The sequence below is a fragment of the Molothrus aeneus genome, chromosome 1 (assembly GCF_037042795.1).
Source record: "Molothrus aeneus isolate 106 chromosome 1, BPBGC_Maene_1.0, whole genome shotgun sequence".
Taxonomy (NCBI): domain Eukaryota; kingdom Metazoa; phylum Chordata; class Aves; order Passeriformes; family Icteridae; genus Molothrus; species Molothrus aeneus.
In genome coordinates this window covers 72,572-93,128 of record NC_089646.1, presented here as the reverse complement: position 1 = coordinate 93,128, position 20,557 = coordinate 72,572, and the positions used below count along the sequence as shown (strand labels likewise).

Here is a 20,557-nt window from a genome sequence, read left to right as displayed (position 1 = left end):
AGCAGTGAGAGCGGAAGCGGAAGCGCGCGGGGCGATGTGGCCGGTGAGGTGGCAGCGGCTGAGCGCGGCCCGGCCGAGGCCGCCGTCACTCCCCGAGCTCCCGTCCCGGAACTGCGGCCCGCCCTCTGTCCGGTCATCGGCCTGAGGGTAACAGAGCCCTGGGGCCGCCGTCCCGCGGGACCGCTGCCGCCTGAGCGCCCCGCGCCCGCCATGTCCTGCGGCTGCCCCGGGAGCTTGGCCTGGCCGTAGGTGCCGCGATGCGCCCGGGCGCGGTGCTGAGCGCGCTGCGGCCCGCGCTGCCGCTCCTGCTCGGGCTGTCCTTGGGCTGCAGCCTGAGCCTCCTGCGCGCCTCCTGGAGCCACGGCGCGGCTGAAGAACGCTGCCTGGCACCGGGCCCGCCCGCGCCGCCCGCCCGCGGCGATCCGCCCGAGGCAGCGGAGGGGAGGCCGGGCCCGGGCCACGAGGACTTCAGGCCTCGGATTGTGCCGTATTACAGAGACCCCAACAAGCCTTACAAAAAAGTGCTCAGGTAAGGCATGCTTTTTCTTGCCTGGATTTTCTTCAAGCAAAATATTCTCGTGGGAACTTTTAAATCTTCGTGTAATTGAACAGGTTCAAGGTGAAATTTGCTGTTTGAAATAACTTGTGTAGTAACAGCGTGGTGCACCAAGGTAACGGCCAAGATTGTTGCCATAAGGGGTGTAAGAGATGCGTTCAGGAAATCAACCTGAGGGGGGAAAAAGGCAGCAAAATTGCCTAAGAAAAGTGAGAATATTTCTTCTCAGTACAGGGAGGATGATTCTGCCCTGCTCAGGTGAGACCCCACCTGCAATGCAGCATCCAGTCCTGGGGTCCCCAACACAAAAAAGGACATCAGCCTGTTGGAGTGAATCCAGAGGAAGCCACCAAGATGATTGGAGGAGTGGAGGAAAGGCTGAGAGAATTTGAATTGTTCAGTCTGGAGAAAAGAAGCTTCACAGTGATCTAGCTGCAGCCTTGCAGTACTGCAAAGGGAACAGCCAAGAAGGATGGAGAGAGACTGCTTAACAAGGACGTGGAGTGATGGGACAAGGGGGAGTGATTTCACGCTGAAGGGGAGTAGGGTTAGATTAGATATTAGGGACAAAATCTTTCCTGTGAGGATAGCAAAGCACTGGCAGGGCTACCCAGAGGGGTTGTGGCTGTCCCATCCCTTGAAGTGTCCCTGGCTGGGTTAGACAGGGCTTGGAGCATCTAGTGGAAGATGTCTCTGCCTGTGGCAGGATGTAGGGACTAGATGATGTTAAAGGTCTCTTCTGCCCCAAAACACTGTGGGATTTGGGGGTTGTTTTGTTACTTGTGTTTAATAGAACATGCTTAATTATTCTTCGAAATTTGTTTTAACTGGTCTACTTGTTAGGAAAATACTGGTCAACTAATCATAGTGTATGTGTTAAGGAAATTTTCCTGCCTGACCATTCAGGAGCCACTCTGGGTATCCCTGCTCAGCTCCTTCCACACACCACACTCATATTGCCAGACAGGTTTCCTTGGCCTCAGGTTTCCTATAGCAAAGTCTCTTTGATTTCTCTTAGTATTTCACTTACATTGTAGCAACACCATAACAGCTCAGGGTGGTGCCTCTGCAGAGGGACCCTGAACAAAGGGACCCCTGGACTTTGGTACCCTCACAGTCTGTGTATTCTCTTTGCATATTTCCTCATGTGCCCCTTGGTGCAGTGGCGGTTTTTGGTCTGGAGGCTTCTCATTGTTCACTGGGTCCTGCAGGGCTTTGTGAGGCCAGAGAACAGCACCCATTGCTGGCTCGTGGCCTGGGTCTCCAGTGATCTCCCAGCACCCAGGGCCCCGTGTGCAGCTGGTGTACCCCAGCACACCTCAGCCACCAGCACTAGAGACTCCTCAACAGTCATTCCTGTGTTTTTGTTGAGCATACCTGCTAAGCTGCACTGTTTACTAAGCTCCAAGTGGTTAGCTCTGTGGTATTTTAATTTTAATTGCACTGGCACAGTTTTCTAGCTCAGATAGCTACAATCTCACATTATCTATCTTGAAAGAAGCATTTTTACAAAATGGGATTTTCACTAGTGAGACTTCTCAACCTCTATGACCAGGCTTGACTTCTTCACCCTGGGTAGATTCCAGCATTTAATGATTTGTCCCAAGTTACCATAATTCTTTGATTTTTTTTTCTCCTCCAGCTGTTTGTCATGTAGGTATGTACTTCCTTTACAGAACTCGCTACATTCAGACAGAATTGGGATTCCACGAGAGGCTGTTTGTGGCCGTGCTGACCTCCAAGGCCACGCTGAACACGCTGGCCGTGGCAGTGAACAAGACCGTGGCCCACCACTTCCCCCGCCTGCTGTACTTCACCGGGCTGCGCAGTGCCAAGGTGCCCCATGGCATGGTGCTGGTGGCCCACGGCGACGAGAGGCCCATTTGGCTCATGTATGAGACCATGAACTATATCCATCAACATTTTGGTTCTGACTATGACTGGTTCTACATCATGCAGGACGACACCTATGCCCAAGCTGAGCAGGTCAAGGCTCTGGTGACACACCTGAGTATTAACCAAGATGTGTACCTGGGGCGAGCAGAGGAGTTCATCGGGGGAGACGAGCAGGCCCGGTACTGCCACGGGGGCTTTGGCTACCTGCTGTCCCGGAGCCTCCTGCTGAAGCTCCACCCACACCTGGACAGCTGCCGCAATGAGATCCTCAGTGTGCGCCCAGATGAGTGGCTAGGTCGTTGCATTATTGATTTCCTTGGCATCACTTGTGTTTCCCAGCTCCAGGTACTACCTCCCTGCTCAGGTTTTGTGTTAGCTGAGCCTGACAAAGCCCAGAATTTGATTCGTTCTCTACTGCATAGCCAAGAGGCTTTTTTGTGAGGAGCTGCTGCTGTGAGTTCCAGAGGAACAAAGGGCTCTGTGCTATGGCAGCGTTGGTGGCGGGGGGGGGGGGGGGGGGGGCAGAATCACAGCTGGGATGTTGAGGGAGAGAGCATGCACAGGATTTAATTTTCAGCCTTACTGCCAGGGCTGATTCACAGGTTTTTGAAGGCATGATAAAAGGTATGTTGGTACTGAAGCAAGTGCAAATGCAGTGCAGGGTGGGAGGGACAACTTACCCCTTTTTTTTTCTGGGTACTGCAGTCAGTATGGAAAGAGGGGCAGATGTGTGTATGGGGTGAGGAGAAGCTGCTCTGTGAACTCAAGTTCCATGCCAGTCTTTGTGGCTTTTGTCTGCTTCAGGGCCAGCATTATCGCACTTATGAGCTAGCCAAGAATACTGAGCCAGAGAAGGAGGAGGAAGAGGACTTCCAAGCAGCTCTTGCAGTGCACCCTGTTTCTGACATGACCCTCATGTACCGGCTGCACAAGCAGTTCAGCAGGATCCAGCTGGACAGAGTCTATCAGGAGATCCAGGACCTCCAGGTATGTGGGGAGGGCTACCTGCAAAAACTCCTTGACCCAACAGAGGATTTCCTTCATTTTCAGCACACTGGAGGGAGATCATTGCTTCTGTTTGTGGGCAACTGTCAGTCAGACACAAGCTGTAGTCCCTTGTCTCAGAAACAGAACTTCTGATACCACGTTACCCAAAACTCCTGGTGTGACACTACCCATGTACAGTTGTAGGTGGTGAGGTGGGCCTGGGGAGGAGCTGGCCTAGATCTCTTTGAGAACACAGTGGCGATCAGTTTGTGCTCTCTCTTTGCACAGATGCAGATCAGGAACCTCACAGCACTGACCCCTGCAGGTGAGGCAGGTGTGACCTGGCCTGTGGGCATTAATGCCCCATTCCTTCCAAAGTCTCGTTTTGAGGTGATCAGCTGGGACTACTTCACGGAACAGCACCTGTTCTCCTGTCCTGACGGCTCCCCAAAGTGTGAGCTCTCTGGAGCCAGTAAGGCAGACGTCAGTGAAATCATTGAGTCTGCGGTGGAGCAGCTGAACCGGCTCTATCAGCCCCTGCTCCGCTTCAGCAAGCGGCAGCTGCTGAACGGCTACCGGCGCTTCGACCCCACACGGGGCATGGAATACACCCTGGACCTGCTCCTGGAGGCTGCCACCCAGAAGGGTCACAGTCACGTTCTGGCCAAGCGAGTCAGCTTGGTCCGACCCTTGAGCAAGGTGGAAATTATTCCCATGCCATATGTGACAGAGGCCACACGAGTGCAATTGGTGCTTCCCTTGACAGTGCAGGACCTGGATTTTGTAGCAAACTTCCTGGATATGTTTGCTATGAACACACTGGACACACATGATAATGCCTTACTGACTTTGCTCTTTATCTACCATCCCTACGATGCCCAGAGAGTTGGTCAGATGGATGTTTTTGCTGGAGTCAAAGCCATGGTAGGAGAGCTAGAGAAACGCTATGCAGACGTTAAAATCCCGTGGATTAGTGTTAAAACAGAGGTGCCATCGCAAGTAAAGCTCATGGATATAGTCTCAAAGAAGCACCCTGTGGACACACTGTTTTTCTTGGCCAGTGTCTGGACCGAAATCAACATGGAGTTTCTGAACCGCTGCCGCATGAATACCATCAGCAATTGGCAAGTCTTCTTCCCTGTGCATTTCCAGGAGTTCAACCCTGCGCTGGTGTACCGTGGTGAGCAGACAGCATCCTCCAACACTGACTTCCTGAGAGATGGGCATTTTGACAGGCATTCCTTTGCTGAGGCCTGCTTTTATAATTCTGACTATATGACAGCACGTACCAAGCTCGCAGCTGATATCCTGGACCGAGATGAGGTGCTGGAGAGCATGGAGGTATTTGATGTCTTCCTGCACTATTCTGGCCTGCACCTGTTCAGGGCCGTGGAGCCGGGGCTAGTGCAGAAATACACCCTGAGAAGCTGCAATCCCCGGCTCAGCGAGGAGCTGTACCACCGCTGCGTGCTCAGCAACTTGGAAGGACTTGCATCCCGCTCACATCTAGCCATGGCCCTCTTTGAGCAGGAACAGGCCAACAGCACTTGAGAGATGAGGAACATCAAGAGCTTCTCAGCACCTTAACACTTGGCACTTTCCATTCCCTTCCCAGCCTTGCCATGGGTGAAGGGTATGTGAGGTCAAGGGAGGAGGAAGGCTTTCCCAGACCCTGAGGCACATGGGCTACGGAATGAGGCTGTTTGAGTAAAGGGGGTTTGGTTTGTTTTGGGGGTTTTTTAAAATAAATTTAATTTTCTTTCCAGGCAGAGTAATGTCATCACTTGTAAACTTTGCAGCCTCTGGGATGAGGGATGTAAACAAGCTGTAGAATGCACCTTATTTAAAGCTATGTAATTCTGCTGAGCAGTGCAGGGAGAGAATGGGTATGAGCTGTGTACTTGAACAAAGTTACCTTGACTGTGCTATTCTCAGGGCTGTTGCTGCACCCTCCTTTGTGTTTATGCATTTCACTTTTTCAAGAGGTGTAAACACAGCTTGTCTGGGTTAGCTGGACAAAGCTCTTCAACCACTTTCACCTTGGTGGTTTTGGCTCTTCCAAAGGTATAGAGTGGTTCCAGTTTAAATATCTTGGGGATGGAGACTCCCAGCAGTAGAGTGGATTTACAGTAGAGTAACATTTACAGTTCAAAACTTCTTTCTCCTGTTAAAATGAATTTTTTTGCATTTTAATTTGTGCCCATTGCTTCTCTCAGCATCACGGGATGCCACTGAGCAGCAGCTGTTTGTGTCTTCCTTACACTTTCCCGTTACTGACGCACGCACAGATGACACTGTTGTGAGGCTGTTCTTCATACAAAACACTCCCAGTTCCCATTACTTAACGTTTCCACGTCCCTTTACCGGACTAACTCCAGTATGTCCATGTATGTCTTGTATTGGGAAGCCCAGACTGGACTCAGCACTCCTGGCATGTCTCACTCGTGCTGAGGAGACAGGTCATTGTCCTTGGCCTGCTGCCACAGTCCTGCTGCTGTGACCCAGGGTGCTGTTGGCCACCTTCGTTCCGAGGGAGTGCTGCTGGCTTATGCTTAGCTTGGTATCCACCAGGACCCCACTAATCCTTTTAGTTTTTCAGCTCTCCAGCATTGTTTCTCCAGCCAGCATCCCAGAAAGCCCTGATGTGAGCTTGTGAATTGATGTGATAAGCCAGCAAGTGTGACTGACCCTGTTCAGCGCTGCAGGGTCACTGCTGAAGGAGAGAGCTTGTATTTGCTACACTTATCTCATGAGGTGAGCGAGGTGAAGGTCTGGTGTGGGCAACAAAAGACATGCTGAAAAATTAGAAAAGCTTGAAAGAAGTATTCAAAGTCAGGAACATTGGTTCAAATTGGGTAGAAATTTCAGATTTTCTTATTTAAGTAAGGCACGTGTCAGTTACATTTACATGGGAAGATCACAGATGTTTGCAGTGCCTTATGGGGATGAGTGTTCGTTGCTAAGCGAATGAAGCAGAGCAATGCAGAGTCCCCAGGCAGGTGCAAAGGAGAGCCCTTTATTGCAAAAACCAGGCCTTTTTAAGTAGTTAGGCTGTTATCAGTTACATTCCATTTTAGCATGCCAAATGTAATTCAGCTAACCAGTATTCACCACAGTGTGAGCACGTAGTGGTTATATAACTTGTTTTTCTGTCTCCAATTCAGATGAGTCACTTTCCCATAGTCCTCTTCTACTTAGCCAAAGTAGCAGGCCTGAGCCATGATTTTACAAGGTTAACAAGACCCTTATTTTATAAAGCTTTACCTATATGCAACATGTAAGCACACATTCACAGAATGAGGACAAGGGCAATTTTCTGGGAAACCTTTTATTAATATAAGGGTTGTTCTGTATGAGGAGGTCCTGATCCATTATGATCCAAGTAGGAAAGGGACTTGGGCTGTGTAGGGTGCTGTTTAAAATACAATGTGTTAGAGCCAACTATTCATGAAAGAATAGTGTACATCATCTCATTTCCTTTAGATGTGGGGAGCCTCAAGTGGGCCTCTGATCCACAGCCAGCATGCCCTGCAGACCCCACCTGCAGAGCTGGTTCTCTGTTTTTTGCGATTAGAGCCATTATAAGAGTGCAAGAAAACAACTCTGCTCCTCATTCCCGCTATCACACAGAAAGGATGTATGAATGAGAATTTCTTGCCTCACTGTTAGACAAAAGCCAGGCCATGTGAGTGGCAGAATGGCTGGGCATGACCAAGAGCTGCCCATGAGCATTTCTGCATGATGAGCTGGCTGAGACTGTCTGGTGGGCCAGGGGTTTGTGCACAGAGCCAGGTCTGACTGTTGCCCTGTGAGCAGCACAGGCCTGTGTGTGCTCAGGTGAACGTCTCCATCTCCAGGATGGAGTGACTGCCAGGTGGGATCATGTGCCACAGATGGACAAAAACTCCAGTGCTGCTCACTTTGGGGATGGTGTGCTCGTCTTGAATGCAAAAGAGATTCTGGTGCGTGAAAAATAACTTCCCAGTGTCAGCAAGGATACAGAGCTAGTAATTGCAGGTTTCAGTACAGTGTAATATTCAAGGAGGATTCCTTGGATCATTGTTCTACATAACACATCTGGAAGCACTGGCAGAGGACACGGTGCTGTAAGAAACTAAGCAAGCAGCAGATCTTCTGCACAGGGACACAGCTGGTGCCATGTCACCAAGCTGAGCATTAACCTGGGAGAGATGCAGGAATTGGCTGTCAGGAATTGCTGACTGAGAGCTGCAGGGGATGTGACAGGTGGGGATGTCTGGGATGTAAAACAAGCTGCTAAAGGAAAGGGTTTGAAATGACATGGGGCAAGCAAGAATCATTAGTGAGTCCTCATTAGAGAAGAAAGAGAATCATGGGAAACAGGATGGTGAGATTTGATGGATGTAACCCAAAAGCCAGGAGTGTTGTTGCCAACTTGCTGTTGGCAAGTCCCTGCCTGTGTTCAGGGTATGTCGGATGATGGTGCAATGCTACACAGAACTTAAAATTCTTAAGAGCATCTTGCATCTTGAGAGAAAGCTGAGGGAAGCTGGAAGCTGATTCTTCTATTTTTTACAATCCAGCTCTGTGGGAAAGGAAAGACAGGAAAAATACTGCCAGAAAATTGCCCAATCCATAAGCTGGGGATTCTGGTTTTTATCTGCGGGACAGTTCCCCGGCCAGTTGTTTGACACTTAATTGATTATTTGGAAACAATTATTTTGGAAACAAATAAAATCAGCAGATATGTAAAAATATGCCAAAAAGTCATGAAGAGAGGATAATAGTGAAGAAGAGTGTGTAGCAGAGTAGGGCCCTTCATACAGACTTTTGTCTTAGGACAGTCAAATGCAAACTTACGTGCTTGGGGAAGATGGTGTATCACTCCTCCAGAGAGGACTCCATGTTAAAAAAAGGTAAGTCTGTAAAGAAATTGACTGTATTAAAGTGGAAACAGCTTTATTTACTTGGACCCGCTGTTCCAGACACTAATACCCAGGCTCTGTCCCAGCCCTATAAAGTATCGATTTCAGACATGATATAACAGATCTTTACAGGTAGACAATCTGGGGGAAACAGATGCTGTTGATGTGAGACAGCAAGAGGGGCCCTGGTGGCATAGCACGCAGCCTATTTTTAAGGCTTCTAGGGAACAAAGAAGAATGTTTGAGGTTCACAAAATGTACCTCAAGACTGTAAGTATTTTACAATGTGAGATGCAGAACTCTTGTTCTGGTAATGACTTTAAACTAGGTTTAACAGTTTTAAACTAAAAGAGAGTAGATGCAGACTAGATAAGAGACCATTTTTAAAATGAGGCTGGAAAGCACTGGCATAGATTGCCCAAAGAACCTCATCCATCCTCGGAGGTCTCCTCCTCTAGGTCGAGCAGCACTTGGAGTGCCCTTATTATGAGTTGGAAATGTCCCTGTCCATGGCAGGGTGGGACTAGAGGGCCCTCAAAAGTCCTTCCCAACCCAAAGCTTCCTATGAGTCTATGGACTCTTCGAAGGTTTGTGAGTGATCTGATTAGGGTGTGTGAGTACATGTACAAAGTGAAAACACTGGATACTAGAGCAATTTTTAGTTGTCCAGGGATAAGGCATGACTGCAGTAGATTTAATTCCAAAGGAAAACAGGCAGATGCTTTCAGTGCTGAAAGTAGTAGCTAGTGGAATTAGTGGTAACTTTTCCCATGTGCTACAGTTTACTTGGGGCAAGTGTGAAATTATTTGTCAAATGTAAGTGGGTAGAGTAAGTCCTTCATGGCCTTAAATTTCATGACTGTCATTATACAGTGGATGAAATTTGCAAAAGAGAAATCTATCAAAGGCTGTTAAAACACAAAGCCAAAACCTCTGGCACAGCAGGTCTCTGAATTACAAATCTGAAGCGTTAGGAGAGCTGCCAGGGAGGGAGCACTTTGTCTACCCTATTTTAGTGACTTTTTTCTAAGCAGACAGTGTCAGGGAGGGGGTAAATCAGTCAGGTGTGCTTATGATTTGACTCTGTGCCACCATTTTTTCTCTTGCACTAAAAAAGACAAGATCTTTTTTTAAGGATGCACTTTATTTCAGCCAGAAATTATGCACTATGTGGGGATCATGGTACCGAGTCTGTGTACTGCAGTGGGGTCATGTACTGGCCAGGAAGATAAATTACCATGATTGTCAGGTTTGATCCTGTAGCCCTGAAGAAATGCACACCCTTATGTGATGTCTCTGCTTTCCCCAACATGCACTGGGTGTGTTTACTTTTGTGTATACACAAAAGTATATTTTCTTCTTCATTTTCTTTGGGGTCCACAGCAATGGATATTTTTCTTTCTTGTCTCCAGTTGTGAAGGTAATTTCATCCATTGCATGTTTTAGACTGGCTGACATATCCTGTTGGAATAATCTGTTGATCCTACAGAAGGATGTGTAGTATATGTAACAAACAAAGAAGCTTCGGTCCCAGCTGCATTTTTAACTTCAAGAAACAGGTAAAAATAGACTCTCCACCTTTTCATCTGTGACAGAGCCTACTCTATCCCAAATTAACAAGTATACGTTAAAAAAAAAAAAAAACAAACCCAAACCCAGATGCTGTGAACTCAGATATTGTATCTAATCACAGTGTTCATCAGTCTTCTCCAAGACCAGAATATAAATGATGTGCCTCTGCCGTGTGACCTGGATGAGTAGCCCATCCCCCTGGGGGGATGTGCCCAGGGTGGGCTCCCCTCTGCTCCCTGGGGCACACCTGAGCAGAGTTCAGGTCTGTCTGGGCAGCTCCTCCACTCAGGCACAGCTCACAAGCTGCTTCACCCCAAAGTGCTGCAGAGACAATTCCCAGCACACTGGAGAGTGCAACCCAGGTCTTGCAGATGGTCTAAACTGCTTCACAGAAGTTCTGGAGTTGCTGTTGGTCAGATGAGCAGAGAGAGGACAGGATGCTCTCATTAACACGTTTCCCCAGCTACAGCAAGGTATTCTTGCCCAGCATACTCCTCCATTCTCAACTCCAGCACAAAGAGTTCTTTTCATAGGAGCTCGCTGTCCTCTGTTTGGCTTGGAGCATTGCCTTGTCACACATCCATTGGGAAATACTCTGTACAGCACTGCAGAGCACGTGCAGGTGCCAGCTGCCAGCTTGGTCTCAAGCCAGGGGTCATGGCCTGAGCCCCACCATACCAGGTGCTTTCATGCCCCCTGTCCAGGGCTCACCACTCCCCAGACCTGTACTTCAGCCAAGGCAGTCGCCCTCCCCCATTATGAGCTCTTTCCTGCGTGTACACGTACCTTATCTTCCCAGCATGCGTGCTGAACCATTGCTCATGGATTCTCAAAGGGGGCAATTTTCTGGTGACAGGTACCACAGAAGTTCATTTTGTATTTGCAACAGTGTTTTCCTGGCACAAATAACGGTAGGAAAAAGCTTGCAAATGTGACACAGAAAATGTAGTGAAAAAGCCAAAAGCATGTGTACAGTCCCTCCTTAAAAACACCCACTAAGACTTAAATCCACCTTGTGATCTTTACAATATTTTACTTCATCTTTTAGACTTGCACTGTTTTTGAGCAGTCAGGTTTGCTGTCAGGTTTGCTTGGCTCTTTGCAGATGGAGCTCAGTCCTTTCACCACTTCCTCACAGCTCCTTGGAGCATCACTCCAAAGCATTCACTGTCAGTGCTCATCCTGTCCGAACTTCCCTCATCCCCATGGACTGCAGGGCTTTGGAAGTTACGCTGAGGGTTCCTTCTCACCGCTCTGTCAAAGTGCATTGTCGCAGAGACCTCCCCCGGGGGTTTAAGAAGCAATTTTCCTTTTCCTGTTACAATTGACACCGCGCCTCAGATCCGTAGCCCGCCAGGCCCAGGACCCTCATCTTCACCCTCCCGGGAGCCACCAGCTCCCGAATCCAAGGCAAAGCGTGCGGATGGTGGATCGCTGCTCTGGGCCGGTTCTGAGTTTGAAGGACTGGACGTGCCTCGGAGCACCCCTGCCTGTTTGCTCTTTCATCCTGCTACTCCCGTCCCCATCGCCACTGGAATTCTCACTGCCTCCCGGCCCGGTCGCTGTGGGGGCGAGCCCCGCTCGGTAGCGCTCGAGAGCGCTCCGGGCCGTGCTGGGGCCGGGCCGGGCCGGGCCGGGCGGGGCGGGGGCTCTGCGTCGGGCCCCGCGGCCCGGGGTGATGCGGAGCGGGGCCGCCAGGCGGCGCTGGGGAGCGCGCGGAGGCTGCGGCGGCGGCCGGAGCGCTGCGAGAGCGCCGGGGCTGCGGCGGCGGGGGCGGCAGGGGGCGGCGGTGAGTGCGGGGCGGCGGGTGCGGGGCTGGGGGCTGCCACAGCGAGGGGGCTCCGGCGGTGCTGCGGGGCGCTGCCGGGGAGAGAAGGGAGTGCCTGTGGCGGCGGAAGCAGGGGCGGCGGGGCTGGGGACCCTGGCGGCGGCGGCGGACCTAAAGCCGGTCCGTCCCTCTCTCGAGCTCCGTCGAGGCGGCAGAGCCGGAGCGGCCCGCGGGGCTGGGAGGGCGTGAGCGCCGCACCCACCTGTCCCCGGGAGGAGCTCCGTGCCGCGCCGCCCCCGCGGGGCTGGGAGCGGGGAAGGGGCCGCGGCTGCGCCGCCCTCCCGCCGCCGCAGCGCGGCCGGGGCCGGGCTCCCGGTGCGGGACCCTCAGCCCCGGCGCGGCGGGTCAGATGCGCTTTACCGACGGTCCCTGGCCGCTCTCCGCAGCGCCGCGCAGGCGCTCCGCACGCGGACGGGAGCGGAGCATGGACGGGACGGTGAGCGCCGCCTCGGGCCCCGGCCCAGCCCCGGGCAGCTGCGGGGCGCCCCCGCCGGCGGTGCCCCAGGGCCGGGCACGGACCCCGGGCAGCGCCGCTGCCGCTCCCGCCCGGGGTCTGCCCGCAGTGTTCGCCCGGTCGGAGCCTGGTGGAGTCCGGGCGGACCCTGCGCCGCCGGTACCGCCCGGCGGTGCCGCCTTCCTCCGCCGCCGCTCGCTCGTGGAGCCGCGGCCGGAGCAGCCTGGCCCTGCCGCGCTCTCTGATCCTGCCCGCGGACTCGGCTTTAGGCGGTGCGGCCCCGCCGGCCCCTGCCGAGCCCCCCGGCTTCGCTGCCTGGCAGGAGCTCGGCTCGCTCGGACGGGCAGGCGGAAAGGGGAGCCCAGTGCTCGTGTACCGCTCCCGAGTGTGGGCTGCAGGCCCCCTCGGGAGGGTCTCCTTTAGCAGGGACTGACTTTACCGAGGGAGACACCATCACTCTCCTGGATTTGTCCATCCTGCCCTGACATGGTCCATCCATCCTCTGGAGAGAAGGGTCCTCTTCTTAACACCCTGTCCCTGGAGACAGCCCAGCGCTGCCCTGCATCTAACTGACTTCTGTCTCTGGTGCTCCAGGAACAACCAGCTTTCACACAGGAGATGGCAGCTTTTGAGAGAGTGTATTTGCTGCCTCTAAGATGCTGCCTCTAAGATTTGCTGCCTCTGAGATGCCTCTCAATTCTTCAGAGGGAGATACATGGTCCAAGATACCCTCTCAGGACTAACAGATCCGTGTCTGTGGGAGACTGATGCTCTGCATGGCCTTCTGGAATATCTCCTAACTTCCCACACATGCGAACCATCTCACTTTGGCACCAGGAGTTTGCTGCTGGAGATTGCTGCTCCTTCCCTCCCTCCTGTTCCCTGAAGCCTGAACTCTTCTCTGTTCCCTCCATCACCATGGCCTGTGGAGGATCCCTGTGTGGAAGTTGCTCCTGGGAGAAACTGAGGTAGAACTGAAATGGGGGACTGAGGAGCAAGCAACATCATTCACCAGTTAGCATGATCTGGGAGGGTGTGCACTATCCTTGCCTGGTGCTGTCAGCACTGCCCTTCTTGGAGACTTCACCCTACCACCCATCCAAGGAAGTCCTGCAGCTTCTGAAAACAACCAGTGCCTTGGTGTTGTCTGAGGAGCAATCAACGATCTGCTGTTTTCCATGGGGACACCACCAACCAAATGAGCTGAGCTCTCTGTGAGGAGGAACTTGCAGCTTGGCCTTGCCCCTAAGGCAGGGTGAGGACACTCAGCCTTTGCTCTCCTCCTTCTCCTCAGCGCTGCAGTAATGTTCCTTTCTGTACCTCCTGCACTCTCCCTTCTCACTTGCGCTGCCTCCACTGCAGTGTTTGCCTCAGCCCCTGCCTGCCTGGGCTCTGTCCTTCCTTGACTACAGCTCTGTTCCAGCAGAATTCACCATTATCTTCTTTTTGCCCTTTGTTCTTCCCTTTTCTTGACCCCAGTAGATGCAGAGCCTTGGTCCTGTCCCTGGTGGAGTTATCCACTCTGCTCATGCTGCCTGCACTGCCCAGGCTGGCACTGCAATGCTCATACTTCCCTTTCTTGCCTGTCCCTTCTTTGAGCAGTGGTTTCTATTTGCATGTCTAGGTGTGAGCTTATGCTTGAGAAGGCTTTGTGTGCTGGTGCTCACACCTGTTCTGCTGTAGTGCTGCTTTTCTTCATCAGCTACAGTACAGAGCTGCCAGGAGCTGCTGTGCAGGGCTTTGTATGTGCAGGTGCAGCTGCCTCAACTCTTCCCATGGAACAGATCCCTTTTCCTTCTTAGCCTGGTTTGTCTTCTTTGGGAGCTATCTTAGCATGCAGACACTGAAGCTGCCTGACTATGCCCTAAATCTGTAGGATCATTAATTATTCCAGTCTGCCACACTCTCCTTAACCTACTCGGGCAGCTAATGGTGCTTGATAAAATGCTGGAGTGTTCTGGTAGGAGTGGATTTTGAGTTCTTTAAGGAATTGTTTTTTTAAGGATGAAAGCAAACTGACTTGGTTAATGTTCTTAAACTGGCCTGCTTTCCCAAGGTTGAGAACCTCTGTGTGAGACAATACCCTTGCTTCTTGGGACAGGCAAATTCCAGGGGTCCACTCCACTCCTACCCACCCTGTGGTTCTTATCAGAGCCTGCTCAATAGGTTGACAGGTTATAGGCAAGCAGTAAGCTTTTTGTTCTTTCCAGACTCCACAAATACAAAGTGGGTCCTGTGGGGAAACTGAAGAGCCTACATGGATGGGCCAGTGCCTGGGCAAAGCTGCTGTCCCGGCAGCCTGGCCGTGCACCTGTGTGCACAGTCCCCAGACAAGTCCCAAACTGCTATGTCAGTCTCATCTTCCCTTTCTTGCTCTTCTCCCCCCTCTCTTTTTCCGCAAGTTGGGCTGCTTATGAAGTGTCACACGGGTTTATGCTGTTCTAGGAAATGTTATTTTTATTGTATGTTATTTCCCTCTCACACAGTATGTACTTTCTCTTTTCAGAGCTGGATCCAAATGCATCCTCAGCCTGCTGTCTTAGAGCTGTTCCTGCTTAAGGTCAATGAGAACATCTCCTGCTAATTCACCATGACATAATATCTGGTCTCCTGCTCCATCCACAGGATAAGTTTCTTGCTTCCTCTTGGTCTACACAGATGTGACTCCAGGTGTTCAGCTGCCTTGTCTGATACAGGTAGGTTTTAGCTCTTTGAAAAGTGACCTGTTTTAGTCAGGAAGGACGTGTCTGTGCTTTGGACTGGGGAGGGAAAATGTTTGCCTTTGGGCATATGGGAAATACCATGTTGTGAAATAAATGCTAAGATGCCAGCTTGCTGCTGCTGACATAAACTGGTCATTTGAGTAGCCAGTTACTTGTATGATAGTTTGTGCTAGTGTTGGCAGGAAGATGCTGATCTGGCAGAGAGGACTGGCTCAGAGGAAGTGACATTGGAGGATGCAGTTGCTAAGAGGAGGAGGAGGAGGAGTAGCAGGTATTCCTTGTGGTAATTCATTACTCCATTTGCCACAAGTAAACATGATTAGTTCTTGTCAGGTGGTTATTGATCTGTGGGGTTCCCATGCTTCTCAGTGCAGGTTTAAATTAGCTCTTCCCAGCTAGGAAGACTTCATCAGTACCTGCTGTTGCTGGATGGGCACTGGTCATCTCCATGATAAGGTGCCCAAATCTGCCACTCACATCCTCATTTTCTACCATTAGTTACATTCTTCCTGTTGCTTCCACTGTGAATATCCACCTGTAACTACCTGTCTGTTTTCCCAGCCAGTGCACAGCAAGGCTGCAGGGGACTTTTGTTTTTGCCACTCCTGGATTGGTGACTTCTCACCTTTCACAGCCTACACAGGTCACCTCACTGGTAGTGGAAATTGGGTGGTAGAAGACATGCATACTATTTTGCTTTGGAAATAAAACAGCCTAGGTTATAACAATTCTCACTGGAATTGGAAGGGCTTGTGCATGAAAACTCCTTCAGTTTTTTGATGAAGATGTTCATGTTAACATTCTGTTCTCTTCATCACCCGGCACTATCTCCTTGCCCAGTGCTGCCACTGTGGTTTCCAAGCAGAGTGCTTGAGCTAACACCTAGAATTTGGTGGTCTCTCCTGGAATTGAACAGCATTCCAGAAGCTTATCTGTTCTAGAAAGATGCAGCTGGAGGAATTGAATGGTTCTTAATTTAAACTGTGAAGGATTAGGAGTTTGGGTGTTATACCAGGGGAGTTATCCAGGTTTTGCATTTATATAGAAATGCCCTGGGTACATGGAACCAAGCAGGTATCTACAATTGATGTGCCTTTACATCCAGCTCACAAGGCTGCACTGTGCACACTCTCCATAGTGTTTTCATAAAGCAAACATTGGCTAACAGGTCTTGTTCTGGAAATGTTCCTCAGAGGTCATCAAGTGAGGTGTGAATTGACAGCCTGAGGTGCCCTTGTCAGTTGTTTCCAATATTCACTGAGTAGATGTGGAAGTGACAATGACACTGTCATTTCTGTACTGGCAGCTTTGTGCTGGACAAGAACCTCGTGAATTTTATAGAAAGCTGTTTTAGTTTTCCTTTCATTTTTTAAAAAACTCTGCATTCACAGGTTTCAGAGTTTGAGAGACAAACTTCCAATCCTTTCCTTTCTGGCCTCCTAGAGTCCTGTAGCCTTCTCTGTTTTCTGTACTAGTGTGGAACAGATGGTGTCTGTGTCTGTCCGTGATCAGTGCCCAAAGCAAGGGATAGAAACATTTCTCCCTGAACAGAACTAGCCTTAGCTAGCTTGAAGGCCTTAGCTAGACTGAAGAATTTGCCTGCTCCAAGAATGTCAGTGTAAGATTCTATTCAACATTGTATTTTTTACCTTTTTTACCCCCAAATTTGGCACACTTACTCTCTGCCTGTGAGGCAGAATTTCTTAAAATTACTTGTTTAAAGGTAGTTCATCTCCTTTCAAGATCCTAAACCGCAGAGAAGAAAACAAAATTTACCAGTTATATATTTTTATATTTACAGGTGCAATATGCACAGCTATTGCATCGAAGTGGGAAATCATGTAAACTTACCTTTTCAGCATGTGGCCTTTGATTTGCAAGTATGCTTTTGATGAGCAACTCCCCTCTCGAGACAGGCTCCCTTTCTCCCCTGTGGAGAAAGCTGGGGCTGTTCAGTCTGGGGAAGAGAAGGGTGTGTGGAAGTGTCTGAAGGGGCTGCGGGGGAGCTGGAGAGGGATTCTTTGTCAGTAACTGCAGTAATAGGAAAAGGAGTAACTGGTACAAACTGAAAGAAGGGAAATTCAGGCTAGATATTAGGAAGAAATGTTTGCTATGAAGGTAGTTAGGCACTAGCACACGTTGCCCAGGAAGGTTGTGGATGCCTGGCCCTGGCAGTGCTCAGAGCCGGGCTGGATAAGGCCTGGAGTGACCTCGTCCAGTGGAGGTGTCCCTGCCCAGGGCAGAGGGGCTCTGGCCTAAATGATCTTTTAGTCCACTCCAACCCCTTAATGTTTTATGAGTCTATGATGTGAAAGAAACTTGACTTGGTGAAATGGCGAGGCCCAACAAAGTATGATATTGAAAATTTATGAATGTATTAATTTTAAAGAATTAAACCAGTCATTTTCCCCTGGCAAATACTATGATCCATGGCAACGGCAGAATTTCCAGTTAAAAGGTGGTGTCTACATGGAACAGAAGAGCTGTGTTTGCAGCTGTGAGACCAGTGAGGAATGATTTAAAAATGTTACTTGCATATTTTTAAGCTTTCCATTTTCATGATAGAGAGAGGACATACTGGAAGGTTACTTGAGGGGTTTTATTCTTGTTTGTTCCTTGAGATCATAGGGGTGAGCACATAGTAACTGAATGGGCTGGCAGGCTGATCACTCTGTGTGGACAAGGGCCAATCTTAGCAGTTGCAGGAGAAAGTACAGAGTTCATTCACTGTGGGTCACAGAGGGACAGAATGGTATGGGTTGGAAGGGACCCTCACAGATCACCTATGTTCAGGCATTTCACCTCCCTCATTGTAAAAAATTTCTTCCTTAGGTCTCATCTAAAACTGCCCTTTTTAAAACAGCAGTTTAAAAGTGTTGTCCCTTGTCCTGTCTTACAGGCCTTGGTAAAAGGTCTCTCTCTGTCTTTCTTACAAGCCCCCTTTAAGTACTGGAGGGCCACAAGAAAATCTCCCTGGAGCCTTTTCCTCTCTCTTGCCTCTCTCAGCCCATCTCCAGAGCAGAGGGGCTCCAGCCCTCAGAGCACCTCTGTGGCCTCCTCTGGGCTTGCTCCAACAGATCCATGTTTGTCTTGTACTGTGGGCCACAGGTGAGGTCTGACAAAGTGCAAAGAGGAATAATCCCCCCCATACCTGCTCCTGCTGTCTGTGCTGGGGGATCAGCCCAGGACACAGGTTGTTTCTGCGATGTCAGCCCTCATGGCCAGCATCTGTTCCCCCAATAAATGAGATGGAGAATTGGTCATGACCAAAATGGAGAAGGCTGAGGTACTCAACAACTTTTTTCCTGCTCAGTTTTCACTTGTAATTGCTCTTTCCAACTCTCTGGAGTGCCTGAATGTCATGGCAGGGACAGGGGGAATGAAGCCCTGCCCACTGTAGGAGTAGATCAGGACCTAGACCACCTGAGGAACATACAGGAGTGCATGGGACCTGATGAAACACGTGCCAGGGTCCTCAGGGAACTGGCTGATGGTGAATCCTGTCTCTCCTCAATAATCTGTATTCATCAAAGAACATCCATGGCTGGAGAAGCCAGTCACCAACCTCAGCCATGAAGCCAGGTGTTGATCCACACTGATCATGGTTGTTTACACATTAAGAGATCTTATACTAAAAGAAGCTTTTGGATGATATGACACCCATATTTTACTGAGCACTAATTGATTTCCATTGGTCCTTACTGTGAGCCTTATACCTTCCACAAAGACAGGCTGGTTAACCACTGGGAATTTAAATGTGACATACTGCTTGTAGACCTTCTACCAGTGCAGGGTTTAAGAACTTGGAAGAATATCTGTTAAGAAGGGTTTTGGCAGATCAAGGCTGACTTGGGGCAAAGAAGGATTTGAAGCCCTGAAGGCCATGCCACCCCTCTGCTTGTTCTCTTAGCATTCTTGTATGAATCAAAGTCTCTAGTCCAAAGGTATCTGTATGTGGTTTGTGAGTAATTCTTGTGCCAGTTTTGTGCTCGGTAGTCCAGACCTATCTTAGTAAGGAAGTGAGCCAGTGTGGACTGCTAGAACAGCACAGGTCTATGCCTAGATCTCCCTGGGATGTGCACAGACCAGCTAGGGGACCAGGGCAGTGTGCCCTGAGACATCGCTTTGCTCTGGACTGTCTGGTCCTTTCAGTCTCCACCATCCTCCGAAGTAAATGGTGGCGTGTGTCTTCTGGGCATTTGGCACATACAGGCTTTGCCAAGTGGCTACAAATTTGAGAAAAGTGGATGCTCCTTATCTAGTTACTGCTTTTTGCATCTTCAGTGTCTCTTGGCAAGTCCTACATCAGCTCGTGCCCCAGGCTGCCTATCTTACATGAAAAACATTTAATTCATTTTGAACTTAGTCCTCCATTTCTGTTGGTGATCCTCAAGTTCTTTTGTTACAAGATAATGTGCTCCTTTCATCACAGTGACAATTTTTGTTCTCTATATTTTCCCCCTCCTCTGCAATATAAACAGGCACTCTGCCTCAGCTCCTCTCCATAAGAGGATTACTTTGAATGTAGTCTTTCTATATCTGTATGGTTATAATTCTGCTGTATGCTTTTAGAGATGTGACCAGCAGTGGCTGCAGTGTGATAAAAAGCCAGTACTGACTGATACTGTGTTCTGTAATTCTTCTGTCAAGCTCTTCATAACTCCACCAAATTTTATTTTCTGAGTGAATGCTTCTCTCAAGTGCTGCAGCCATCCTCACCTGTTAATATCTTTAACAATGTAAATTGCACACAAAGTTGTAATTAGTGGAGTCCTGTTTTCTTGTTTGAAGACTTGATGTGTAAGTGAGCCACTGCAGGTAAGGAGGCACCATGTCTTCTGTAGAGACAAACACGTGTGCCTCATGGGTCTGTTATGTTCTTATTCTATTCTCCATTGTGTCCCTGTTTTATTAGGATTAGAATTCTTTTATAGGTCATGTAAATAAAAGTGGGCTTGTCAGCATATTGCATTTCAATGTTTTGAAAATGGCTCTCAGTCAGGTTTCCAAAGAATATAAAAGCTAACAAGGGAAGTAGATAGTCAATAAAGAAAACTCCTTGTAAGCAGTAAGAAAAAGCAGTGACTCATACAATGGTTGAGGTTGCAAGGGCTCTCTGGAGGTCATCAAGCAGAACTGGTTGCCCTGGACCATGTCCAGACAGCCTTTCAATATCTCCAAGCTGGGAGACTCTGCAACCTGTCACCCTCACTGTAGAACACTGTTTGTTGGTGTGCCAAGGGAACCTCTTGTGTTTCAGTTTGTGCCTGTGGCATCAGATGCTGTCACCACTGAAAAGAGCCTGGATCCATCCCTTTGCATGGAGTTTATATACATTAATGGGCCTTCTCCAGACTGAGCAGTACCAGCACTCCTGGCCTGTGCTCACGGGAGAGATGCTCCAGTCCCTTTGTCAGGTTCACGGCTCTGGTGTGCACTCCCCAGTGTGTCCATGTCTCTCTTGCTGGGCACAGCTCTCCAGCTGTGGCCACCCCACGCTGCAGTGAGGGGCAGGATCCCCTCCTGGCACCGGTGCAGCCCAGGTGCCCTGCGGGTTCCGCTCGGGGTCTTTGTCTGACAAACTGCTCTTGGGCACATCCTGGTGCCTTGTCCTTCCCCAGGGGCAGCCATTTGCAC

The 20,557-nt window shown here is 49.9% G+C and overlaps 2 protein-coding genes across 4 annotated transcripts in view; both read left to right on the top strand.

The window, feature by feature from the left end:
* Nucleotides 1-42: 42 nt before the first annotated feature.
* On the top strand, nt 43-5,208 carry CHPF2 (chondroitin polymerizing factor 2). The gene is made up of 4 exons (XM_066549549.1): nt 43-529; nt 2,233-2,797; nt 3,257-3,439; nt 3,728-5,208. Exons 1-4 carry the CDS (start codon nt 258-260, stop codon nt 4,988-4,990), a joined length of 2,283 nt encoding a protein of 760 aa, XP_066405646.1. The 5' UTR covers nt 43-257; the 3' UTR covers nt 4,991-5,208.
* A 6,431-nt stretch (nt 5,209-11,639) lies between these two features.
* The window catches only part of SMARCD3 (SWI/SNF related, matrix associated, actin dependent regulator of chromatin, subfamily d, member 3), a 75,858-nt gene continuing 66,940 nt past the window's right edge, over nt 11,640-20,557 (top strand). Inside the window, exons 1-2 of one of the 3 annotated variants that reach the window (XM_066549518.1) lie at nt 11,640-11,704; nt 14,704-14,893. The gene's annotated coding sequence lies outside the window, so the exon portion shown is untranslated. Of the gene's footprint in view, nt 11,705-12,556; nt 13,453-14,703; nt 14,894-20,557 lie in introns of those variants that run through there. The other 2 variants (XM_066549527.1, XM_066549509.1) reach the window with 2 other exon arrangements.